Source organism: Chelonia mydas, chromosome 19 (genome assembly GCF_015237465.2).
Source record: "Chelonia mydas isolate rCheMyd1 chromosome 19, rCheMyd1.pri.v2, whole genome shotgun sequence".
NCBI classification, from domain to species: domain Eukaryota; kingdom Metazoa; phylum Chordata; order Testudines; family Cheloniidae; genus Chelonia; species Chelonia mydas.
Window position 1 is genome coordinate 12,411,050 of NC_051259.2, and position 27,727 is coordinate 12,438,776.

General features: G+C 44.6%; 1 protein-coding gene across 50 annotated transcripts in view; it reads left to right on the forward strand.

Annotated features, from left to right (window-relative positions):
* The window catches only part of EPB41 (erythrocyte membrane protein band 4.1), a 198,699-nt gene that overhangs the window by 153,973 nt on the left and 16,999 nt on the right, over nt 1-27,727 (forward strand). For 38 of the 50 annotated variants that reach the window (XM_043532092.1, XM_043532074.1, XM_043532076.1 and 35 more), the window contains one exon: nt 16,560-16,688. The exons of 7 other annotated variants lie outside the window; for them this stretch is intronic. In XM_043532092.1, the coding sequence (XP_043388027.1) occupies nt 16,560-16,688 (129 nt within the window). Of the gene's footprint in view, nt 1-8,864; nt 8,952-13,289; nt 13,423-14,796; nt 15,259-16,559; nt 16,689-27,727 lie in introns of those variants that run through there. 5 more of the 50 variants (XM_043532062.1, XM_043532075.1, XM_043532056.1 and 2 more) reach the window with 3 other exon arrangements.

Genomic DNA, 27,727 nt, shown 5'->3' on the forward strand with positions numbered 1-27,727 from the left:
CATCTGGAGTACTGTGTCCAGTTTTGGGCCCCACACTACAAGAAGGATGTGGATAAATTGGAGAGAGTCCAGCGAAGGGCAACAAAAATGATTAGAGGTCTGGAACACATGACTTATGAGGAGAGGCTGAGGGAACTGGGATTGTTTAGTCTGCAGAAGAGAAGAATGAGGGGGGATTTGATAGCTGCTTTCAACTACCTGAGAGGTGGTTCCAGAGAGGATGGTTCTAGACTATTCTCAGTGGTAGAAGAGGACAGGACAAGGAGTAATGGTCTCAAGTTGCAGTGGGGGAGGTTTAGGTTGGATATTAGGAAAAACTTTTTCACTAGGAGGGTGGTGAAACACTGGAATGCGTTACCTAGGGAGGTGGTAGAATCTCCTTCCTTGGAAGTTTTTAAGGTCAGGCTTGACAAAGCCTTGGCTGGGATGATTTGATTGGGGATTGGTCCTGCTTTGAGCAGGGGGTTGGACTAGATGACCTCCTGAGGTCCCTTCCAACCCTGATATTCTATGATTCTGTGAGGACAAACAGCTACAACAGGGGGGGTAGTAATTAGTCCCCAGGGGTTTAAAAGGCCCCTCCCTATCCACTGAGGAGAGAGAACCACAGGGCAATAAGGTTCAGCTGGAAAAGGGGTTGCTAGGGAACCAATTAGGTTCAGCTGACTCCAACTAGCTGGGACATTTTTAAACCCTCCTCTGGGTGGTAGGAGTGGGAGGAGTGAGAGGAGCAGGGAAGCTGCCAGTAGGCTGTTGGCAGCAAGACACCAAACCTTCCGAGTAGAGAGGCTGCACTCCTTCCCCAGAAGGGAAGGAAAACAAGCACAAGGGACTGACTGAGGAGAGGAGTAGCAGGACCCTGTGCCACCTATAAGGATTCGCCTTGCCCCAAACCTGAGTCTTCAAGGCTAAAAAGGACTGAGCCTACTGAGGCGAACAAGGTATTTTGCCACAATATAGAGAGTTCTGTATGCTTAATGTAGTACAAAATGTCAGTTTTAAATAGCTTGCAAGGAGATATTTTTTCCTTTTATGTCGATTGCTAGCAGAGATATGATTTACTGTTTCTGGAACTGAGATGTTCTTAAAAGGTGCTACAAGAGCAGTTGTTACCTTACAACTAGATAGGTAATTTCTGATGTCAGGCTGATTAGGTGCAGAATAAGGTGTTTCACACTATACCTTAGTTTAAAGGTAGATGTTGCAGAGCTTTCATGAAATATGGAAAAAATTTATCTTGCTCTTTCCCCGCTTCAGGGGACAAGATGGAGTGGAGTGCCCACAAACCATGTAGCCTACTGGCCAGTTGTTACCATGCCAGTGTCATACATTAATTCGTGGCAGTGCTGATCTTGTTGTCATTCTTTGTATTTGGCCAATAGTGTAATTGAGGTCTGTTGCATTGATGGTGAATATTTGAAAAGGTTGTGAATATTTGCTACTCGAGTAAACATGTCAGCAGGATGCATAAACTGTAACCTTGCCTAGGTTTATGTGAAGAAGGCTGCATTCTTATACGTAATCCTTGATGACCTGTTACAACTCATGATGTTTCAGCAGCACCTAGATACCAGTCACTAGGTGCTTTATAAATACCTAAATGGATAGAGGCTACTAACAGTATTAATATGAATTAGTCTTAATTATTTTCCAGTGTTAGTCAAAGATATTAGAATGAAAATCACACCAAGGTTTTGTTTAACTAAGACTTGTGTGTGCTCCGTGTGGTTATGTAAAATTGGGGGTGCACGCTCCAGTTAGAGGCAGAAATAAGAGACTTCTCTTCAAGGCTTCAGTCCCCTGTAGTCTTTGGGTTGTGAAGTTCAAAACTCCAGAATAAATTAGTTGATTGTATATATAATCCATGCACTTAAATAGAAGTCATTTTAAATTCTGTGAATCTTAATTTATTTTTATTATGTTAGCATTGCTAAACTCCCTTGTGGTATGAAATGCAAAAGAGTCTCTTGGTCTTACCCACATTTTCTTTTAAAAGTTATCAGCACTTTGAAGCAGGGAGGTGGGTTTGAGTTCCCCGGTGGCTGTCTGTTTCAGGCCCAGGCATCATTGGGCACTTTTTACTAACTATGACGCTAGCATTTTGAAACTTGCACAGAGATTTTTTTCATCAACTCAGGTCTTATTGAAATTCAGATTAAATGATGAAGATAAAATATATTAAAATAGATAAGTGGTACTGAATATAATTTTTTTAAAAAACCTGTATTATTTACATTTTAATTGGAGACACTCAGATAAGGTCTGTTAGCAGAGGACCAGTAACATCCTTACCTAGTACACTTTTTTCATTTTTAAAATAGGCTGTTCAAGTTGTATGTCATATAGTGCTTCAGTGTACCTTCTATCATTGTATTTGGTGCCACAGGCTATCAGTCTCATGAGGCAGCATCACTCCTTTGTACTGTGGTGCACAAAGATTTAATGGTACCAGCAAGTGCTGTGAGATCTTAAACTGATCTCTTGACCAGTACTAATGTCAAAAATATAGCAGGATAATTTGAGTATTATCAGTTGAATGTTCTCTTGGAATCTTCTCTTCAGTAGATCTTCTGGTGCTGGTTCTTATGTGTATTCCACACATGGGTATGCACGTGCAGCATGCTATCAAGTCTGGAGATTCTTAGTCTGTCGGACATGCGCAGTTGCTCTCCTTGTGCGCCAGACTGAGGACATAAGAGGCTATGTGGGCTGAGGCTCTGTAGTTCCTTTTTACTGCCGCATGGCCTGAGTCAGAATCCTGTGTCCACAGATTTCTCCAGTTTTTCTTATCAGCCTGTAAATAGTTTTAATATTTAGCATGGTTAAAGCTTTAATATTGTATAGTTCAGCTTAGTTTCTTCCATTTCTTGGCGTCTCTCCTCGTGCACTGGTACTGTGCATCTCTTGTTCTTGCTCGTCTGTGAATCATGGGCATCAATGTTGTCTCTACTGTCTGGATTAGATGTATATCTAAGCAAAGAGCAGCATTTGCTGTTTGTTTCCCCCACGAACACATGAAGCATGTGAGCGTCAGTTGAGGAAACACGTTATGGAGAGGGCCATGAGACCTCACTCTGATCCAGGCCAGAGAGAAACTCTCCTCCCCATCCCAATGCATCAGTGTCAACCAACAAGCAGCACCCCTCTGAGCACAAGCTCACGACTGGAGCCTAGAACTCCTAAGCCCAAGGAATCCTTCTCCAGGGCTTTGATGAGCTGTAGTTCACGAAAGCTTATGCTCAAATAAATTGGTTAGTCTCTAAGGTGCCACTAGTACGCCTTTTCTTTTTGCACAAGGAAAAGGCACTCTTAGTTACAAGGACAGATCCCCATCCAGGTCTGCTCCTAAAAGAAGAGACCCCCCACCCCCTGACTCTTTCCAGCCTTCATGTGTGGATCCTAAGGGCTCAGGACTGCTTAAGACTCCCAGGCAGGAAGGTAAAGCATGAAAGAGGATCTGTCAGTACCATCACTGGTTCCGACTGCTAAACATACAGACCTCTGTCCACTGGCTCCATATAAGCGTGCTGCACCTGACTCTTCAGCAGTACCAGCCCACCATTCTAAAGTCCTTTCACTTTCAACATCACTTTCACAGCTACTGGACAGCCGAGAACTCCGGGACATGTAGAGACACCTATACCTCACTGGAGCATATCTTCCTCCTTTATCCTCAGTCCCCACTCCTTTTGAGCCTGGTCCTCTGGAGAGACATTCCCACAGCAGAGGAAGAAACTACTTTGACAGTATAGGGACCCTCCGGCAGAAGTGTTCACCCTCTAGTACCAACGGTCCCACTGGTGGAGCAAGAGCAAGTCACCCACTTGGGCAAATCAGATGTTCTGGTCAGCCCATCAACCCCTCATAGATTAATCTTGACAGGGAAATGATGAGATCTGGATGACCTCCTCCCAGATATGACTCTTCCAGGGACCGCTGGTACCTGATGCAGGGGGTCCCCCTCAACTGGGTCCCATGGGACCCATATGGCAGACATCCCGGTTCTGTCCACAAGCCCTACCACACTACTTCCACACAGCATCTATCGGATGCATTGCAGTACAAGGGGGAAGTGATCCAAATCCACAGGTACTGATGGTATCGACAAGGATCTCATCCTCTTCACTGGATGAAGCAAATGCTCCATCTTCACCATCTCTGCCAGATGACCATAGGCAGTATCAGGAGCTCCTGCAGATGAATGACCTCCAGATCCAACTGGAAGAGGACCAAGTTACCCAGCCATCAGCTCCTTGATATCCTGCAACCTACAGGTCTCAGCAAAGTGGCTCTCCTAGTAAATGAGGCTATCCTGGAACTAGCCAGGGTCATCTGGCATACCCCAGCCTCCTGCACCCCACACTTAAGAGACGAGGCACCATTTTGTCCCAGACAAAGGCGCTGAATTTCTTTTAATGCACCCAGAGCCCAACTTCGTGCAGGCAGCCACAGAAAGAGTAGGTTACAACACCATAAGGCCACCCTGGCTGACAAGAGGTTGGCCCTTTTGGGAAGAAACGTATTCTCATCTATGAACCTGTAGTTCCATATCGCTAACTGTAAAGCTTTGTTAGTGAAATACAATTTTAATTACTTCAGACTGGCAGATTTTAAGGACAACCTTTCCCCTAAAGGACAGAGCCCAATTTCAAACTTAATTGAGGAAGGCAGGCTAGCGGCAAAAACATCCCTGCAAGCCACAGCAGATGCGGCATCTAGAGGGCAAGCCACTGGTATAATTATGAGATGTGAGTCTTGGCCTCACTCTTTGGGGTTCCCCAGGGAGGTGCAGAATACCATAGAGAACTTACCATTTGACAAGTCAGACGTATTCAGTGAGAGAACTTTTGAGTCCCTGCATGTGTTGAAAGATTGACCCTCTGATTCCTGGGAACTTACACCTTGGCCCTAAAGAGATTAGTCTTGTTCTATACACCTGCCTCTGGTGCTGTTCCCTCCACAATCATTCCACCATCAGGATCTGGCTGAATCTCCACACAAGCAACTAAGTTCAAAGACCTTAATTTTCATCCCCTTTGCTACCATAATGTCCACCCTCCTGCTAAGGGCTACTTTTGATGTCTGTCAAGAACCGCCTGCCTTTATTGATGCCAACCACTTATATCCCTACCCCTATCTTTGGGGGCTGTCTCACGCTTTTCGCCCACAATTAGGACTCTGTTATGACAGACAAGTGGGTTCTAGAAATCATCCACCATGGTTACTCCATCAAATTTTTCTTTCCCCCTTCCCCACTCAAACTCCTTCCTGATCCCTCTCCAGGGACCACTCTCTCAATTCTGCCAGGAGGCAAATTCTCTTCTCTAATGACAGGCAATAGAACGAGTGTCATCTCAGTGTCAAGGCAGAGGGTTCTATTTCCCCATGGTTCCTAGTCCCCAAAAAAGACAGAGAATGGACTTTCAACAGCAGAACCTCTTTATTCAAAAGTCAAAATTCAGCTTGGTTACGCTAGCATTAATGATCCCCTCTCTATGGGAGGGAATGTGATTCACAGCTGTCGAGTTGAAGATTGCCTATTTTCATGTGGATATTTATCCATCCCACAGAAAATGTGTCCGGATCCTGGTAGGTCAGGAACACTACTAGTTCAGTGTCTTTCCCTTTGGATTAGCAGCTGCACCCAAGCTATTCATGCATGTATTCTCATTGATGGCAGCCCAAATGAAATGCCATGGCTATGTAATCTTCCCATACTTGGACAACTGGCTCCTAACAGATCATTCCAACTATGAGGTCAGGTCAGCGACTTTGTTCCTGCTGCTATCTTTTAGCAGCATGGAGTAGGAAAGACTCCACTTGGAAATGCTACCTAGCTAAATGGGGAGAGACTTCTTCACCTGGGATGGCACAATTAGTCTTCCTCAGAACCTGCAGATATCCCAGTCGTTTTAGATTATCTCCAGTCTTTGAAGAATCTGGGTCTTTCCATTAGCTCGCTGCGGGTTCATCTCACAGCAGGCAGTGCCTTCCTTCCTTCTCCAGTATATGAGCGTTCCATTTTTACTCACCCAACAATAATTAGATTCCTAAAGGGCCTAGTCAGGACCTTTCCACCAGTGGCGAAGCCTACACCTCAGTGGCATCTTAATCTCATCCTGTCAGTACTTATCCGGCCACCATTTGAACCTTTGGCCACATGCTCTATGTCCCACCTTTCTATAAAGGTTGCAATTTTAATTGCTTTTAGTTTGGCCAGGAGGGTGAATGAGAGAGGAACACTCATGGCTGACCTACTATACACCATTTTTCATGAGAAGAAAGGTTTCCCTTCGCCTTTTTCTTAAATTGCTCCCTAAAGTAATTTCTGAATTCCATCTAAATCAGTCTTTCCATTTATTGATTTTCTTCCCGAAACCCAGTGCTTCTGTTGACGAGAAGACTTCATTCCCTGATGTCAAATGAGTCCTTGCAGACTACATGCAAAGGACCAAACCAGTCAGAAAATCACCAAGATCGTCACTATAAGAGAGAGGTCATGAGGACAAGCAGTATCTTCTCAGAGAATCTCTAAATGGATTTCTGGTTGCGTCATCAAGAGCTACCAATTAGTGGGTATTCCTCCCCAGGAAGGGGTAAGGATCCACTCCACAGCACGTCTCCAGGAAGTACCAGTACTGGATATATGTGGAGTGGCTACTTGGAGCTCCATCCACACATTGACAAAAAGTTACAGGCTATTTCAGGCCTCCTCTGCACGTGCGGCTGTAGGCACTCCAGTTCTTCAAGCATCCTTACGGACTGCATTCTCATACTCTCCTCTAGTCTGCATACTGCTTATAAGTCACCCATGTGTGGAATACACATAGGGACCAGCACTTGAGGAAGAAATAGAGATTACTTACCTGTAACTGGAAGTTTTTTGAGATGTGTGGTCCCTATCTGTATTCCACTACGCACTCTTCTTCCCCCTGCTTTGGATCTTATCTGATTCATGATAAGAAGAGGATCTAGAGAGGCATCAGCTGGCACTACCTCTTATGTCCTTGGTCTGGAGTATGAGGAGAGCCATTGTGCAGGTGTATGGACACTGCTTACTGAGAATCTCCAGACTTGGGTGCATGGTGCAGATGCATACCCACACGTGGAATACACATAGGAACAACACATCTCATAGAACTTCCAGTTACAGGTAAGTAACCTCTATTTATGCACTAGACCAGTTCTTCTGCAGACTTCTTATTCCTTATTTCCCCATTTGGTTTGTGAAGGGTATAGTGAGGAACAGCAAGCAATGGGGTTTGGACATGATCAAAGGGCAAGCAGAAAAAGGGAGACTGATTTTCTTACACCCTTGTGTGACTTCACTGGAGTTATTCCTGATTCTCACCAGAGTGAAATCAGAATCTGTTCACATTCTACACTTCTGAGCTTGTCAAGATGATTATCAGTGATACAAAGTGTGTTAATTTATGTTAGGGTTAGTAACTTTTCACTGTATAAATTATACCACTAGCCTCATTGATTTGTGTGTGTGTGTGAGACAGTAGATAAAAACAGAGTATAGACAATAGACATATTCCAATAGATAGTAGGAAAAATACTTTTTAGAAAAGACCCAGGAGATCTAGACAGATACACATTCACTTATAGGAGTGTTTCTCAGTTATGGAGCTGTGGGACAGATTAGGACTCTTGAGCTATGTTCCTTGACAAGTACCCAATATTAGGTATGTGCATCCTGATGAACTCTGTGTCTGTGCCACTAAGTGTCTGTAATTTTATACCAGTGGTACATGGTGTAGTTAACAGTCAGTGCATGGGGACTACAATAAGATTTTGATTTTTTTTTTTTTTTTTAACTAAAACGCTCTCTTTTGGAACACTTTTTTCTTTTGTACTTTTCTCAGATTATTTGCTTTGTAAATATGTACATTTATTGTTAATAAATGTTGTTGCAAATCTGAACCCTCTTTCTGTTGTTCTGTTAACAAAACAGGAAGTATTCCTGCATTACAACCTATTTGGACTAACACACTCTCTTGTCTGGGTGAGCCCTTTGTGCCAAACCCGGTACCATGCAGTCTTATACAAAAAGTGGATCTATAATCCATTTTTTTTGCTTACTTTATTTTAGAGCTAACCACTAACTAGTGCAGTGCTCCGCTAGTACCACTAAAGTGAATGGTCCCACTAGGTTGCCATTATAGGCCCCATTCACTGCCATATAATACTGCCATAATAATTTGTTGAGACTAAAGCTCATGAAGCCTAATAGCTTTAAAAAATCATTTGGCACTATCTCAATTGCTCAATGCAAGTAACACATTTCTTAGAACTCGCTACTAAGATTGAATGTAAACAAACTAGTTTGGAAAAGCTACAGTAGTTGCATCTGTCCTGCAACCAGCATGGGAAACATTCTTTCCTAACTTAAAGCTGCATGGAACTTTGCTGGCCAGCGATTCTAATGGTGTTGAAATATTTTTTAACATTTGGGGTTTTTTACATGACAGTTGTTCTGTGGTGTCATCAGTCATGTGAATTCATTGCACAGTACCTGGAAAAATGTGGTTTCAGGCAAAGAATTTTATGCTCATTTTAAAAAAAAAAAAACAACCACCTTCCATTAGTACCTGTCAGGGTTTGGGGAGCACTGACTTCCCTAACTAACCAACTTCGATTTCCCCCACTCACACGAACATTCCTCCCCCCCGCACCCCCCAGCCCCCTAGGCTCATGCAATAAAATTATCTGGCCTTGTTTCAGCAATGGGCTTACTTTTGAAGTTGACTGAAATTGTACATAAGGCTTATCCCTACATGAAGAGTCATTTATAAATTAACTAGAGTACATTTTCTTTATAGCACCTCTTCAGTTCTGAGTTTATTCTCTTTATCCAGATCATTGTTTCATTTTGGAGTTGCATGCTGCTTCATATCATCATGCAGAAAGTGAAACTGGACTGTGAGTAAGCAATCTAAGATCCTGTGATGGGATATACAAACAAGGGGTTAAGGAACTACTCTGGGGTCAGCTAGTCCTGCCCCACCATACCATTAGGAAATGGACCAACTGGAGGAGGAGTTAAAAGGCAGGAGAAAAGCTCACTTGGAGGCAGACCAGGAAAGAGAGCAGACCTGCAGCTTCAGCAGAGAAGAGCAGAGGGGAAGCAGAATCTCTCCCTAAACTGCTTAAAGGTCCCTGAGGGAAGGGAGGGACCCACTTCAGAGACAGCCTGAGATGGAAACATCACCCTCTCCCTCTCCTATGAACTCTGGGTTGTATGAGTTCCCTTCGTTTTGTTTGGACTGCCCCAGCCTGAGCCCTAGGACTGATCTGGCCCAGGAGGGAGGGCCATACCATGGAAGGAGGCAGTTGCGGCCCTGAGAAAAAGGAAGCTCTCACGTTATCCGCAACCACTGAAAGGTGCCTTATAGTGAACACACCACCTTAACCCAGATGGCAACCTTGGGACAATTGCAGGGTGATGAAAGGAAGTGGCCCTGCCAGGGCAGCTTTAAGCACCCCTGAGTGTCAGATCACTGATAGTCCACAAAGAGCCCTGTTTGGGAGCCTGGTGGAGTGGGAGGGCCCAGGCTCCCCTACCAGTCACGGGCCTAAGCCCTGACCACTAGATCTGATGCTCCCTTACCAACCACCCCCTGAACAAGGATCCTCACATATCCTCACTGCTTCTCTGCTTGATTGGGACCTGCACAGAATCTTATTGACTTCACTGGCACTCTGCATGAGCACAGGCTCTGCCCACGTGGAGCAGCTTTCAGATCTGAGGTTTTATGATATCTGGAGATGGAGTTAGGGAAATGAAGCCGCCAAAAAATTATTAACTCTCCTCAGTTTTAATATCTGACTGTGTTTCTAGTATATTTTCAGTTGCAGCTGCTAAACTGACTCTGAATGCAGTGTTCATTTCCAAAGGCAGTTGATACCCCGTGGAAGGAGTATTAGAACAGCAAATGTGCAACCTCTCACACCAGCAATACTATATCCTGGGCTGTGGCCTTCCAGAACACAGTTGTTCTGTAAAAATAGAGGGAACTGGAATAGTTTAACTTGGCAAATTACTTTAGTAATAAAATTACTGGGGTACTGATCTTTCAAGTTGCTAAGCAACTGAAATTCCCTTTGATGCACTGGGAATTGATGTGACACTGCATCTTGCAGGATTTGGATCTGTATTCAGTACAATATTGTTTGAAAGTACAAGACAGGCTAATCATCAGAATATTATTGTCAGTTAATTGGCGACCTAAAAACCAATCCAAAATATGCAACCTCACAGCTGATGGCCATAAATAAAAGCTAGCTTTTGCTGTCCTAGGTGTAAAGCCTTAACTTTCCTTGTCTTGGGAAATCGGGAAGCTATATAATATGTAAAAACGTGTTGTAAATTAAAGATATCTATTTACTGCTTTATAATATTCTTTGCTCGAGTCCTTCTGACAGCTTTGTTGAGGTTGAGAACATTCATCAGTTGATCTATGGAATTCTTACTGGTGAGTGTAGTTCATTGCAAAATCAATGTCTTCTATTTAATGGCTAATTGTGCATCTGTAGGCATTTACATCGATTCTGTTTGCTTATGCATACACTTGTCTCTTGGGGATAATCTAATAACAAATGCAAGTGTTTGACACTGATAATTCCATACTGAATAAAAAGTTGATTAGAAAGATTAGCTAGTTAGAATTTGTAAATTTCATTCAGTTCTGTTTGTAGGGGATTGTTTCAAGTTGGCATTATTAATATTATCATCCTGAATGTTTATCAGATACATTCGGTAACTGGCAGTTTTGGTGGCTTAACTACTACTTTAGACACTCCCTCCACAGTTCTCTCATATGGTAAGGTAATTGAAAATTTTTACGAGAAAGTCACCACAGTCTCTGTGGAAATGTGCTCTATGCAAGCACTGTTCTGAATGAGGGAGGATGCAGAGTAGGAAAACTTGACAGCTAAGCATAAGCAACTGGCTGAATGTTGGGAGGGTGGGTAAGAAACAGCCTTCATATGTTTTGCTGATTAAAAAGTACCGTTAAAAAGCAGTAATATATTAAACCACTAAAAATATCTGTGGTGTTTGGTATCAGCCACACAATTAGTCTGTTGTTAATTTATCCCGTATTTGAATTGCTGGTTTTAGTGTCACTTTTTTCACTGCAACTTTAAGTAAATATAGCGGTGTCCTCAGTATTTTTCAACATCAAGTGCACTGTGATTGGGGTTTCCCAGGATGATTGTTTTAATTGCATTCATTTTTGTTCTCAGGAGATGGTGCAATGCATCTTGTCCTGTACTCTTCCTGCACTGTGTATGGCTTATGCAAAATAGTGCGATTAGTTTTTTATTGCAAGTCGCCATTAGAAACTAATGGGTTGATTTGTCAGAATTGCTAATCACCCTCCACGTCTGCTGATTTAAGTCAAAATTGAGAGGCTTTAGCAGCTCCGAAAATCAGGCTTTTAATCGTCCTAAAAAACAGGAGTGCCTTTGTATTTGCAAATTAAAAAACATCTTGATGAGATCAGATGTCCAAATTCCCAATTTATCTTTATAAACAGATGATCTATTCTCGCCTGCATGTAGACTGTATTTCTAAACAGGAACAAGCACAGGCGTATTTGTATAAAAAAGTCTGTGTGTGTAAATAGGTAATTATATCTGTTTATAGATAAAAAATAGCTTTTAATTAGGCTCCCTTGGTGTACTGGTGGAACAGGAAGGGAAGAACAAAGCACTTCTGGTCAATTGATCTTATCATGATTTGGTTCCAGTTTTTTAGTTTGCATGTTGATGTTTATTTCAGGATGTTGCTTTATTGAAAACCAATATATCTTTATTGTAGATTTCATTTTGAGTGCTGGTATTTTTATATACACTCACAATGAAAGTTACATTTACTTGCGAAATATTTTTCTGTTCTTGTAAGATCTTAAATACAGTTCCAATTTTCTCTTTTCTCTGTTGCTTTCTTCATGGGATTTCATTTTTTCCTGCTGTTCAACTTAATCTCACAGTTGATGTTTAAGAAAATTGTGCTTCTAGAGTGTATTCCATTCCTACTGAAGACCCAGGATCGGGCCCCTAGTTTGCAAAACTTTGTCATTTATAACAAAGTTGTACTTGTAGGCTGACAGTATGCTAAACAAGCACTTAAAATGAGATTAACACATTGGCAGAAAAAGGTGACAATTTTCATGGTTCCCCCCAAATGTGAAAGGTAGTTGCAATATACTGCCTTACATTAAACAGTAGTTCAAAATTGGCATTACTGAGGTGTGTGTATAGATACATGTAAAAGCAATATTTTCAATCAGAAATAAGTTTATGCATGTCATCTATCTTGGTAGTCCTTATTTTTAGTCACCTCTGAATGTGTTTCCCAAGTTAAAATTCGAAGAATTTACAGGAAACACAAATTATTAATAAGTAGCAACCTGTGATTTACCTTATCCATAACATTAGAGTGTAGAGATCTAGAATTGAGCAATGATTTCACACCAACAAAGTGAAAATAAGTGTTAACTTGTCCTTAAATAAAAAGCAGTCATAGTTCCTAAAACAGATTTGTGCTGGCCCATCAAATGGGAGCCATTAAATCAGGGATGTCAGACTTCCGACCCACTTGATACATTGATCTCGACCCTATGGCATATTCAGCTTCCGCTGAATGCAAGCTTTAATTTAAAACAAAGACAATAGTTCTTGCGGTTGCTAAGAAAACCTTTTGAATGTAAATCAATGTGATGATGTCTTCTGATCATCTTAGTGGTAACTTTTGAGGCTTAATGGTAACACTTACGGGGCAAGATTTTCCAAAAGTTGAGGTAGGCAGTTTTGCATACAATATGCACATGTATTTGTATGTCCTATTTGTGTACATTTACCACAACTAACCATGCAAATTACCAATTAAATAAAGAGAAGAATTAGCTAATGAGCTGCATCATTTGGGGCTTTTCCCCTGCCCTCATTGAGTGACACTGAATGCATCTGTAACTTAATAACTGTAGTAAAATTGTAGTTACTATGTAAGGCTGCTTATTGTATCCTCTGTTTTTATGCTAATAGATTGTCAGTGGAAGAAATGCTGTGACTCTAGGATAGGCTAAGACCCTAGCTTTGGGTCACAGCCCATAATTAAAATGGAACCCAGTTCTCTATGAGTTTGACATGAGTTTGTGTATTAAATATTTTTCCTGTACTCACTGGCAATTTGGGAAAACAGATGATTTTGTGCAAGTTTTATCTTGTGCGTGTTTTAACTCTTGTCTTCTCTTCTGTCACTGTTCCTTTTCTTCAAGTTCTGGCTAGAGGGCTCCCAGAGATGTAAGAAGACCTAGTTGAGAACTTGCTAACAAGAGCAGAATGGAAGGCAGAATAGCTCCAGCCTTAGTTAAATCCTCTGGCTTGGCACAGTCTTCCAAAGTACCTCAGGTGCTACAGACACACTTGCTTTCTTCTAGGGAGGCTGTATTGGTTTATTACATGTCTTTTCTACAATGTACTGTTGCTAATACTAATTATATTGTAACTTTATGAGGGTTGGTATTGTAAGGGTTTCTGTGCTCAGACTGTTACTGTTACAATAAGGTATGGTACATGTGTTTCAATAGTTTTGGACAAATCATACTGCAATGTGCAGTTGTTAATCTGTTTTGGGAATAAACCTAATTGCGTATTCAACCACAATGTGGTCAGTAGACATTAGCTTGACTATCTGGCTTTCCAATGTAGAGCTATAGCTTACTTCCACGATTCCTGAGCTAAACAAGGAGTATGTTAATTTTTTGTGTAAGTCAGTTGATCTGGTTGTCTACTCTAGAATAATGATTACTTTATGTTGAGTAAGGATACATCATAATTCCTGGGTGAGCCAGTGGTTTCTTTCAGTTTGGGAGCCTCTTGATAATTGAATCAGTTGACTACAGGACTGACTTCTTTCAATAACATTATCAACAGCATCATGTCCTTTACAACAATATCTGTATTAGTTATCCTAGATCAATGGTTTTCAATTCAAGGGCCACTTGCAGCCCAATTAGCATACAAGCTGCAGCCCATGTGACATCCTTAGGGCTATACAGGTAGTATATATATTATGTGGACGTGGCCCACATAACACAGAGAGCTGCATATGTGGCTCACAGTGGTAAATAGGTGAGAACCACAGTCCTAGGGACTGCAATAACAAGACCCCTGCAGTTACCTTTCAAAGGTGCTACACAATGTGAGTTCTAATCAGCTGAACACAGGCTGTCTGAATTCCCAGTGACAATGATGCTCTTTCAGTGGCTCATGGTTGTTTTGTGCCCATTTCTCCCCCCTCATTTCCACTAAAGTGTTATTTTAAGGAAAAGAAATGGACTTGGAGTATAGTTTCAGTGCAGTGATGGGTGTCTTTATACCTACAATTTCTGGTTGTGCACAGAATTCTCAATCCACCATACAGCAGTTACTCCTTTATTTCCTAATTTACGCTAAGAATGTTTAAGTCAAGAATCAGCCTTGTGATTTCTCAAGGTGCCAGGGAGAGGCAGCTGTTTATTATTATTCCATAACCCTAAAGCACATGGATAACTAGTCTGCTTGGAAGGTTGTGTTTAGGATGTCCGCTGGATGCAATGTGTATTACACACAGAGTTTTCAGGCTTTTTTTTGTTTGTTTAAAGTCCACCTATTGCTGTGCACAGATTGCAGTAGCCTCAGTACAGTGTAAGTTAGAGACCAACATTATTTTCCTTTATACTTCAGGAAGCTACATTCTTCCTAACCTTCTCTGGCATTTTTGTGTATTTTTTTTCTTTTTAGAGTCTGTGTGACTTTCTCCCCAAAATGGATGTGGATGCAGTGACAGAGAGGAAAAGTACTAACCCTGACTTTGAATTGGAGGGCCCAAAGTATTCAGTAGCCTTTAGTGAGAACCAAATGTCAACTCCACCAGAGTCTTTACAAAGTCATGACTTTGGCACTTCCTCCCTAAGCAGGGAGGAGGAGGAGAGAGCTCCTGTAATCCTTGCGAGCAAGGATGACCTAACATGTGAAAAGGGTTATGCAGGTGTGAAAAAGCAGACAGATGACACAGATGAGCAGTCTGAGGTGGAGACTCCTACAATTTCTGTTTCACCTCCACTGCATCCCTGTCAGAGAGAGGAGGAGGCAGAGAATGTTGAAGAAAATTATTTTACAAGAGATCCACTTAGAAAGCTAAATGGAGAGTGTCACGACTCGAATATTGATGATGGGCTTCCCACACTCATTCGCTGTTTTCAGGTAGTAACTGTAAGCTCAGAATGCCTCCTTTTTTTTTCAAATCTCCCTTTTGGTTTTTGGAATGAAATCCTAAACACTGCAGCAAACAAATCTGTGATGAGGAATTATGTTTACATGGCCTGAATTCATTCCCCAAACTGATCAGCCAGTTAATCTCCTGCAAAGTCCATGCAACGGAGTCCCCTCCAGTTTAGCCTTGCATAAAGTGACAGACATGCCTGAATGAAAAATGGCCTTTGTGTTCCTTTGACACAAGTGCCCTGTGTTCTAAGTAAAAGGAAACTTGCAGACTCCAAAGGCTACCACGTTTAATTTTATTCCACGGAATTAGGTGGTTATCATGAGGTTTTGGTGTGGTTTTACTGCTATATTGCAGAAAATTTGGAAACCAGGCTAAAGGAGATGCTTCAGGGCTGAAACTTAATGTAGCACAGCAAATTGTAGCTCTGTCAAAAGTCTACGTTTACATTGTAATTGTCATGAGATTTCAAATCCCACCATCACCATGGCAGAGATTTTTGCCTGCTTCAGTGTTGCTGAATATCAATCATTTATGTTAAAATAGATGACCGCTTAACTTACTAACAATCAAGGTGGCAACTGGCAGACTTTGGGAAGGTGAGCAGAAACTGATCAAGCTGGGGAAACCTTGTGGGTCTTTTGCTAACATTATCTTCTCTCTTGATGAATTACCAGGTGGTGGAAGAACTGATTTTTCTAGTTTCTCTTTCAAGACACACACTGTTTTTCTTTTAAAGACTTGTATCTGACATTGATTTAATAAAAGCCAGTGAACCACAGATTGATGAGTATTTTAACAATGGAAATGGCTTTGTTTGCATTCAGAATAAAGCTTCAGTGAGCCATGATTAACTTTTTATTTGTCCAGTCTGTACAGCATCAATTTTGATATTTCAGTACAGAGTCATGGTCTGACTGGCAGTTTTCTATGGGTCCTCATCCTCATAATTCGGAAGCTAATCAGTATAGTACATTCATAGTAAATCTGACTATTTAACCCTTGATGACTTTCTTGGTCTAATTTAAGAGAGAACAGCTCAGTTAGAGAGGATCTTACTGTGTGTTTTAAGCCTCAGACTTGACTTTGCTGGTTCAATGCTTGATCCTCTAAAACATGTATCAAACTCTTTGTAGGGCTAAAATGTTCAAGATTTCTAGGATGAGACTTGGTTTCTCAGTCTGTGATGTTTTTATCAGATCAGTGTCAGAGCGTTTACCAGAAACATCATCAGTATGTAACTATGCTACGTGTTGTTGTTTTTTTTAAACCTCTTTCATAGCCACCCCTAGTGAAGACTCAGACAGTTACCATCTCTGACGTGTCCAATGCTGTGAAAAGTGAAATTCCAACAAAAGAAGTTCCCATTGTTCACACAGAGACCAAGACTATCACCTACGAAGCGGCACAGGTAGAAATGTTTTGCCTAACTCACAATGGATTTAATTAAATGTAACATTATGTAAGTGCAAAGTTTATTAATCCTTAGAATGAGACAGCATAAGAACATTAGAATGGCCATACTTGGTCAGACCAATGGTCCCTCTAGACCAGTAGCCTGTCTTCCAACAATGGCCAATGCCAGGTGTTTCAGTAGGGATGAACAGAACAAGCAGTCATCATGTGATCCATCCCCCGTTGTCCAATCTCAGCTTCTGGCAATCAGAAGCTAGGGATGCCTGAGCACGGGGTTGCATCCCGGATCATCTTGGCTAATAGCCATTGATGAACCTATCCTCCATGAACTTATCTAATTCTTTCTTGAACCCCATTATATTATTGGCCTTCACATCGCCTGGCAATGAGTTCCACAAGTTTACTGTGCATTATGTAAAGAAATACTTCCTTTTTATTTATTTTAACCTGCTGCCTATTAATTTCATTGGGTGATCCCTGATTCTTTTGTTATGTGAAGGAATAAATACACTTCCTTATTCACTTTCTCCACACCTTTAATGATTTTATAAACCTCTATCATATCCTCCCTTAGTTATCTTTTTTCCAAGCTGTGAACCGTCCCAGTCTTTTTAATCTCTCCTCATATGGAAGCTGTTCCATGCCCTTAATCATTTTTGTTGCCCTTCTTTGTACCTGTTCCAATACCAGTATGTCTTTTTTGAGATAGGAGTGACGAGAACTGCGCGCACTATTCAAGGTATGGGCATAGTGTAGATTCTAGCAATGCAAGAATTATTCTTTCTTGCACCAGGTATTTTTCGCAGGTTTCAGGAATGTGATAATTTAATTAAAAGCTGTATCATAATACATACACATGTGGGACTGAATTAAGGTTCTCTTTCAACTGCTTGTCCATATACATATTCCACTGATAGTGTGCATGTGCCCCATGGGCCCTAGGTTGGAGTCTTTTGGCTAGCAGTGTCTGTTGCAGCCACGCATATACCCTGAGTTTTTCTTCGAGTGCTTGCTCATGTCTGTTCTATGTTAGGTGTGTGTGCTTGCCACATGCACTGGTGCGGAAGTTTTTCCCTCAGTGGTATCCGTAGGGGACTGGCTCTGGTGCCTTCTGGAGTGGCGCACATATGCGCCAGGATAAGGGGCACCACCGGCTGCCCCTACCTCAGCTCCTTCCTACTGCCAGTGACTGTGCTGGAACATCTCCTTGCTTCGGCAAGTGCTTACCCAGTGGTTCTTCCTGTCATTCATTGTATAAATCGTTCTTAGATAAGTTGTTCTTTTTGTTCTTTTAATAGTTACATAATAGTACTGTAGATAAGTTAGATAGTCCCTTAAGGGACTTAGCCCAGTGACAGGGCATGCCCCGGGCTTCAAGCCTCGTGATTGCTGCAAAAAGCCTATGATGATCAGCAACCCTCATCAAAGCTGCTTGAAGTGTTTGGGGAAAACCCACATTAGCAATAAGTGTCGCATCTGCAAGAGTTTCAAGCCAAAAACTAAAAAGGAGCAAGACATAAAACTAAGAGCACTCCTCATGGAGTCGGCCCTCGTGCTGTTCTCCGGGCCACCAAGATCGGACTCCGCACCAAGCACAGCGGCATCTGTTTGAAGTGTGCTGTGGGCACCGGCCTCCTGCCACTGGTCCCAGTTCCTGGTATCTGCTAAGAAGTGAGGAAGCACACCAGGAGAGGGCGTTCCCTGACATCCTGTACTGAAAGGGAAAGTCTGGAGAAGATCATAAGCCCGTGCGGGGCAGCACGTCTCCAGAGCCCAGCCAGGCACCTGCATCACCAGCTAGGCTACCCAGCCCTCCTAGGGACCCAGCAGCCACCCTGGGTAGTTGCAGAGGTCCCTGGCACCCGGAGATCCCATCCATGCTCGAGGTCTTCCAGGCTGCAGAAGACATCATGTCTTTTACTGGTGCCACAAACGCCCTGTCAAGATGAAGTCGGCACTGGGGCTCATGCAGCGGTCTCCATCCATGCGGCATCACTCCCCAGCACCATGGCAGTCAACGTCGAAGCAGTGTTCCCTGGGGATGCGCTTCCAACCTGCCCATACCAACTGGAGTTCCTGGCGCTGTTCACTGGACTCTCGGCACCAGTTTCACAAGGCGTGGCATCGCTCGTCCAATGGCCGGCGCAGAGCCGTAGCATGCCGCCGGTCCCCGCAATCATGGCACCGGTCGCCGGAGCGTGGGCATCGCTCCTTGGGGGAACGAAGTTCACTGGGACCACAACGCCAAACCCCAGGACCATGACACAGTTCCCCAGCGCCAAGACACAGATCGCCGGACTCTCAGCACCAGTCCCCAGGGTTGAGGTGGTGTTCTCTGCCATCCCAGTCTTGGTCGCCGGACTTTTGGCGCTGTTCCCAGAGCTCTAGGTGTTGATCATCTAGGTGTACCATTGCTGAGTTCTGCCATTGGTTCCCGTACAGGCGGCACCGGGACCCCAAGCCCTGGCACCTGTCCCACACTGCAGACGCTGGGATGGTAGGCGTGGAGGGTCATGAACAGAGCGTTGTCACCACAGTGGTCCCTAAGGTCGTCAGAATGATCTTCAAGAGGTGGGAAACACCCCAAGTGGACCTGTTTGCCACCAAGCAGAACAGGAAGTGCCATCGGTTCTGCTCCCTTCACGGGCTCAACGGTGGATCACTCTCTTATGCTCTTCTCTCTTGGGCAGGCAACCTGATGTATGCCTTCCCGACAATCCCACTTATCAGCAGGACCATCCTGAAAATCAAGAGGGACAGAGACAAAGTCGTCATGATCACCCCAGCATGGCCTCACCAGCACTGATTTGGCATGCTCATGGACTTGGCAACAGTGCGCGTATGGACGCTTCCCAACCATCCAGACTTGCTCTCTTAGGATCACAAGAGGTCACCTGAACCTCTCCTTTCTCCACCTCACAGTGTGGATGCTGTGTGGCTGAACCCGGAGGAGCAGGCCTGCTCTACTCAAATCCAGCGCATTCTGTTGGAGAGTAGAAAACCCTCCACTAGAGCAACTTACCTGGCAAAGTGGAAGTGCTTCTCCTGCTGGGCATTGGAGTGGAGGATCTCCCCAACCCAGTCTTCTCTGCAGTCCATTATGGACTACCTGCTTCACTTGACACATCAAGGCCTGGCCTTCTCCTCGATCAAGGTGCACTTGGCAGCCATTTCGGTCTTCCATCCCCGCGTCCAGAGCAGATCAGTATTCTTGCATGAAATGATGATCAGGTTTCTTAAGGGTCTTGAAAGGCTTTTTCTGCCAGTTCGGGACCTAGTCTCTCAATGGGACCTCAACCTAGTCCTCTTTAGGCTCACTGGCCTTCCCTTCAAGCCTCAAGCCTCTAGCCTCCTGTTCTCTTTCAATCTGTTGTGGAAGGTTGCTTTCCTTGTAGTTATCACTTCAGCTAGTTGAATCTCTGAGATTAAAGCCCTTACGTTGGAATCTCTGTACGTGGTGTTCTACAAGGACAAGGTTCAGCTGCGTCCCCATCCTGCTTTCCTGCCAAAGGTGGTGTCACCTTTTCATTTTAACGAGGACATTTTCGTCCCGGTATTCCGCCCAAAGCCTCACTCGTCCAACAAGGAGAGGCGCTTTCACACCCTAGATGTCAGGCGGGCTCTGGCTTTCTACTTAGAGCATACCAAGCCCTTCCATAGATTCACTCAACTGTTCGTTGCAGTGGCTGACAGGATGAAAGGCCTCCTGGTGTCTTCTCATAGGCTTTCATCTTGGATTACTACCTGCATCCGTATTTGCTACGAATTGGCGTAGGTTGTACCTCCGCCGATAGCAATGGCCCATTCAACTACAGTTCAGGAGTTGTCAGCAGCCTTCCTAGCACAAGGCCCTATCCAGGACATCTGCAGAGCCTCAATGTAGTCGTTGGTACAGCCCTTCACGACCCACTATGCCATCCCTCAGTTGCCAGAGATGATGCTGGCTTTGGCAGAGCTGTGTTGCAGTCAACACATCCATGAACTCTGACCTGCCTCCGGAGATACTGCTTGGGAGTCACCTAACATGGAATGGACATGAGCAAGCACTCAAAGAAAAAAAATGATTACTAACCGTCTGTAACTGTTGTTGTTTGAGATGTGTTGCTCATGTCCGTTCTATGACCCACCCTCCTTTCCCTCTTTCGGAGTTGCGGCAAGAAGGAACTGAGGGTGGGGGAGCCAGCGGTGCCCCTTATACCGGCACGTATGCGCACTACTCCAGAGGGTGCCAGAGCCGGTCCCCTACGGATACCACTGAGGGAAAAACTTCCAGCACCGGTGCATGTGGTGAGCAACACATCTCGAACAACAGTTACGGAAGGCTAGTAACCATTTTTTCTTCATGCCTCATGCCAACCACATTAAAAGGGCAGAGTGACGAACTGCCGCTCAGTTCCTCTTGGTGGCTCTAACTTTGAAATGGAACTGCTCCGTGTGTGTTTTCAGTGTATCGCTGACTCTCTATTCATTCCTTCTAAATGTTGTCCTAATCCCCAGGTCTAGTTAGGTAGTTTGCCAGTTGGCACCGTAGTAGTAGTGGTGGTTTTTTTCAGATTACATTTCTTTATTATCAGGAAAATCCTGACTTTTCTTTCTGGTACCAGGATGGCCAGTTCTAAGTACTCAGTTTCCAGTATCATCCCTTACAGTGTCCATCAAATGAAAAATATTCTGTGTTGAACAGAATGAAAAGCTTGGCATGTTTCATGAATCCTTAAACAGGCTGCATGAAATCAGCCTCAACACTCCAGATCTCTGTGTACTAAACTAAGGTTCTCTTTTTCAGAATGTGAAAGCTTGGCACAAATAACTTGTGTGTATATATTGATGTGTGCACACCAGTAAGAATGACCAGTAAGAGGTTTTCAAAATAGCTCCATGTCTGAACAGAATTTCTCACAGGCTGCTGCTGGTGCTTTGATGTAGACTAGCCTTTGTCCTATGAGAGATTTGCTGTCTCTTTTCATTTCTGTTTATCACACTTTTCCTGTAGTCTCTTTTCCGTTTATCTTTCTTCAGAACTTTGTGTACAGATTAAATTATCTTGACATTTTTAAAAAACTTTGTTTTGTATCATCTTATCCTGATGATTTCCTGCTACATTTCTATATCAAAAGCAGGTACTGAAAACAAAAATAGACTCAGAATGTGAAAGTACTTGTTATAATCAATCTCAAAGCACTTTAAATTAGTAAATTAGAACAGTAGTGGTGTAATAACTATATTCAAATGTGGCTCCATAGGTAAGTCTGAAGCACAACTGTCACCATCCTCCATTCCTTCTCACTGCCTGCAGCTAGAGTCGGAGTGTTCTGTTTAGTATTTACCTCACGCTTTTCTACCTCGGTCTTCTGAGGTTTTGTTGTTCTGGGGATAGTTAATAGTTTATTTAGTTAGTACCCTTAGTAGTTCTTCGAGTGCTTGCTCATGCTGATTCCATTCTAGGTGTGCACGTGCCTGCATGCCCGGTTGTTGAAGATTTTTGCCTTAACGGTATCCGTAGGATCAGCTGTGGTGCCCTCTTGAGTGCCGCACCCAACGCCCTCTCAGTTCCTTCTTACGCCCATGGTGGTTAGTCGGAGTGTCTTTTTCCTTGCCTACCAAAGGTTAGCGGTTTTTCTCTACTGTTTTTTGAGCATTAGGGCCTTGTAAATAGTTTGTTTCTGTAGTTAATTAGTAAGTAGTTGTTAAGTAGTGTAGTTACAAGTTGGAGACCGGCCCTGTTGGGACTCTGGTTTTAAGCCCTGCTCTGACTGGAACAGGCCTATGCCTGTTTAGTGACCCCCACAGGAGCTGCCTGAAGTGCTTGGGGGAATCACATGTGAATGACAAGTGTTGCATAGAATCATAGAACTGGAAGGGACCTTGAGAGGTCATCTAGTCCAGTCCCCTGCACTCGTGGCAGGACTACGTATTATCTAGAGACAATTCCTTCCTGTAAGAGTAAGTGAGCTATAGGCCGTTCCTGTAAGAACTCGGAAAGAGTGCGACATCCGTTTGGGGCCCTCCTCATGGAGGCTGCTCTCTGCCTGGCTTCTGAGCCTTCCCGGCCGGACTCCACCCCTAGCACTTCGGCCTCGGTGCCTAGTGCATCCCAGCACCATTTCCGTCCGTAGTGCCCAAAAAGAAGTGGAAGAAATTTAACTATCTGGAACTGAGCAAGAAGGGCCATGGGGTAACAGGCAAAGGACCCAGTTCGGGCCAACCACCCACACTGGAGCGCCTCCCCAATGGGGAGGGATCCGCCACTGACTCTCAGGGGCGGTAGGGTACACAGGCTTGTGGCAGGGCTGACGCCTTTCCAGGCTTTCCCGACACCCAGAGAACAGAGGCCTCTACTAGTGCTGCTGGCTCCGCATGCGTCGCAGGAAGCAGAAAAGGCTCCCTATAAGGGCAAGCCAGCTGTAAAGGCCTCCCACAGGGCAATTGAGCACCACAGATCTCTAGAGCCAAAACAACGCGCTCCATCTCCGCACCCCAGATCTCTGGCTTCTCAACTCAGGTCCTCTGCAGGTCACCCTAGATTCCGGCATCGCCGTGTCTGCCCTCTCAACGCAGATCCCCCGAGGGAGGCGCTGATCACCATATTGCTGGCACCGTTCATCCTCCTGCCGACCGTCTCCTTGGCGCAGATCCCTGTCTCCCACACCGCGGGAAGGTCTCCGTCACGGTATCGGTCCTCCTACTCAAGATGCTGGTCCAGCAAAGGGAAGAAAATTTTCTCAAATTCTGTGATAGTGAGATTTCTAAGAGGAGTCAATCGTCTCCACTCACCTGTGAAAGAGGTACCCTTGTGGGACCTTAATACTGTCTTAGGTGCCCTCATGAGACCTCCATCCAAGCCCCAGGAGACTTGTTCCCTGTTCCTCCTGTGCCAGAACACAGCCTTTGTTGTTGCTATAACATCTGCAAGGAGCGTAAGTGAGCTATGGGCCTTAATGGCAGCACTCCCGTGTATGCAGTTTTTCAAACAAAGTGGCCAACATTTGTTCAAAGTAGTTTCACCTTAACCAAATGATTTATTGCCGGTGTTCTTCCCTAAATTGAACTCCAATGCAGATGAACAGTGGCCTCACACGTTGGATGGGAGAAGGTGCTTGGCGTTTTAGAGAGGACTTTTCAGGTTGTCATAAATATAAAGGGAAGGGTAAACACCTTTAAATCCCTGCTGGCCAGAGGAAAAACCCTTTCACCTGTAAAGGGTTAAGAAGCTAAGATAACCTTGCTGGCACCTGACCAAAATGACCAATAAGGAGACCAGATACTTTCAAAGCTGGAGGGGCAGGGGGGAACAAAGGGTTCAATCTGTCTGTGTGATGTTTTTGCCGGGACCAGAGCAGGAATGCTGGTCAGAACTCCTGTAAAGAGTTAGTAAGCAATCCAGTTAGATATGCGTTAGATTCTGTTTTGTTTAAATGGCTGATAAAATAAGTTGTGCTGAATGGAATGTATATTCTTGTTTTTGTGTCTTTTTGTAACTTAAGGTTTTGCTAGAGGGATTCTCTGTGTTTTGAATCTGATTACCCTGTAAGGTATTTACCATCCAGATTTTATAGAGGTGATTCTTTTACTTTTTCTTCAATAAAAATTATTCTTTTAAGAGTAAAATTTCGACCCCTTAAGAGAGGGCCTGGACTAAGTCATGTGGCTTATCTAAACCAGATGAAGGATCTGTTAGATAAATGTGCCCAAGGAAGGGGTGTCACTAGGTTTGAAGGAATGTGTGATTTGATAGCTCAGGAGCAATTCCTGAATATGTCCAAGGAGGAAATAAAACAGTGTTTATCGGATAAGGAAATAGACTCAGCAGAAAGTCTTGCTTCTTATGCTGATCGATACGAGCAGTCCCAGACCGCCGGAGAGGTGGGGCAAGCCAGAACAAAATGGGGGGAGGGAGGAGAGAGGAACAACCCTGGTCGCAGTTGGAGTGGATACCGGAAGGGACACCCTCAGACCACCCCCTACTACCGGGGGCAGCCCAAGGCCCCAACTACAAGGCCCCTTATCGTCCTGCCACACCGTTCTCCAGCAACCCACCTCGCCCCAGTGACCCGTCAGCTGGACGATGTTTTAAATGTAACGAGCCGGGGCATGTAAAGGCCAACTGCCCCAAGAACCCCAACAGATTACAGTTCATTGCACCGGAATCACAACAGAGGTCCTCAGGCCCAGATACCTTCCAGATACCCTCGGAGCGGAGGGAAACTGTGAGTGTGGGCGGGAAGAAGGTCACTGTGTGGAGGGAAACCGGAGCACAAGTGTCAGCTATCCATGCTTCCTTAGTGGACCCCAGTTTAATCGACCCAGAGATCCAAGTGACAATTCAACCCTTCAAGTCCAACTCTTTCAATTTGCCTACAGCCAAGTTGCCTGTCCAGTACAAGGGCTGGTCAGGAACGTGGACTTTTGCAGTCTATGATGATTATCCCATCCCCATGCTATTGGGGGAAGACTTGGCGAATCATGTGAAGCTAGCCAAGAGGGTGGGAATGGTCACCCGCAGCCAGGCTAAGCAAACAGTCAGGCCTAGCTCTGTTCTGGAAACTTCTACCAGGACCTGGTCAGAAGTGATGGAACCGGACCCCATGCCAACGTCTGCAACAGCAGTAGTGGATCCAATCCCAGAGACCCAGACAGAGCCAGCCCCAGAACCGGCACCGGTACCGGTGGAACAACCAGCACCTGAACCGTTGCCAGCAGTGAATCCAGTACTTGCCACCCCAACACCAGAGGGCCCCACCGAACCTGAACCGGCAGCAGCCGATAACCCTACACAAGAGGCTCAGCCGGAGCCTGAACCCCAACATAGTGCACCAGTGGAGAGCGGTTCACAGTCAACGGAAACAGCCCCATCCCCTACTTGGCTTCCAGAGGGACCAAGCCTAGGTCCACAATCCAATGTGGAACTGATGTCTCCAGCATCAAGGGAACAGTTCTAGACAGAACAGGAAGCAGATGAAAGCCTCCAGAGAGCTTGGACGGCGGCCCAGAGCAACCCACCACCTCTCAGCTCTTCTAATCGATCCAGGTTTGTTGTAGAAAGAGGACTTTTATACAAAGAAACTCTTTCTGGTGGACACCAGGAAGACTGGCATCCTCAGAGACAGTTGGTAGTTCCAACTAAGTACCAAGTAAAGCTCTTGAGCTTAGCCCATGATCATCCTAGTGGCCATGCTGGGGTGAACAGGACCAAAGACCGTTTGGGGAGGTCATTCCACTGGGAGGGAATGGGCAAGGATGTTTCTACCTATGTCCGGTCTTGTGAGGTATGCCAAAGAGTGGGAAAACCCCAAGACCAGGTCAAAGCCCCTCTCCAGCCACTCCCCATCATTGAAGTTCCATTCCAGCGGGTAGCTGTGGATATTCTGGGTCCTTTTCCGAAAAACACACCCAGAGGAAAGCGGTACATACTGACTTTCATGGATTTTGCCACCCGATGGCCAGAAGCAGTAGCTCTAAGCAACACCAGGGCTAAAAGTGTGTGCCAGGCACTAGCAGACATTTTTGCCAGGGTAGGTTGGCCCTCCGACATCCTCACAGATGCAGGAACTAATTTCCTGGCAGGAACTATGGAAAGCCTTTGGGAAGCTCATGGGGTGAATCACTTGGTTGCCACCCCTTACCATCATCAAACAAATGGCCTGGTGGAGAAATTTAATGGGACTTTGGGGGCCATGGTACGTAAATTAGTAAATGAACACTCCAATGATTGGGACCTAGTTTTGCAGCAGTTGCTTTTTGCCTACAGAGCTGTACCACATCCCAGTTTAGGGTTTTCACCATTTGAACTTCTATATGGCCATGAGGTTAAGGGGCCATTACAGTTGGTGAAACAGCAATGGGAGGGGTTTACACCTTCTCCAGGAACTAACATTCTGGACTTTGTAACCAGCCTACAAAACACCCTCCGAACCTCTTTAGCCCTTGCTAAAGAAAACCTACAGGATGCTCAAAAAGAGCAAAAAGCCTGGTATGATAAACATGCCAGAGAGCGGTACTTCAAAGTAGGGGACCAGATCATGGTCTTAAAGGCGCTCCAGGCCCATAAAATGGAAGCATTGTGGAAAGGGCCATTCACGGTCCAGGAGCACCTAGGAGCTGTTAATTATCGCATGGCATTCCCCACCTCCAACCGAAAGCCTAAAGTGTACCATATTAATTCTCTAAAGCCCTTTTATTCCAGAGAATTAAAGGTTTGTCAGTTTACAGCCCAGGGAGGAGGTGACGCTGAGTGGCCTGAAGGTATCTACTACGAAGGGAAAAGTGCTTGTGGCGTGGAAGAGGTGAACCTCTCCATGACCCTTGGGCGTATGCAGTGACAGCAGATCCAGGAGCTGTGCACTAGCTACGCGCTGACGTTCTCAGCCACTCCAGGACTGACTGAACGGGCATACCACTCCATTGACATAGGTCGTGCTCACCCAATTAAAGTCCAACCTTACCAGGTGTCTCCTCAAGCTAAAACTGCTATAGAACGGGAGATCCAGGATACGCTACAGATGGGGGTAATCCGCCCCTCTGGCAGTGCATGGGCATCTCCAGTGGTTCTAGTTCCCAAACCAGATGGGGAGATACGTTTTTGTGTGGACTACCATAAGCTAAATGCTGTAACTCACCCAGACAACTATCCAATGCCACGCACAGATGAACTAATAGAGAAACTGGGACGGGCCCAGTTCATCTCTACCTTAGACTTAACCAAGGGGTACTGGCAGGTACCGCTAGATGAATCTGCCAAGGAAAGGTCAGCCTTCACCACACATGTCGGGCTGTATGAATTTAATGTACTCCCTTTTGGGCTGCGGAATGCACCCGCCACCTTCCAAAGACTTGTAGATGGTCTCCTAGCGGGATTAGGAGAATATGCAGTCACCTGCCTTGACGATGTGGCCATATTTTCGGATTCCTGGGCAGAACACCTGGAACATCTACAAAAAGTCTTCGAGCGCACAAGTGAGGCAGGACTATCGGTTAAGGCTAAGAAGTGTCAAATAGGCCTAAACAGAGTGACTTACCTTGGACACCAGGTGGGTC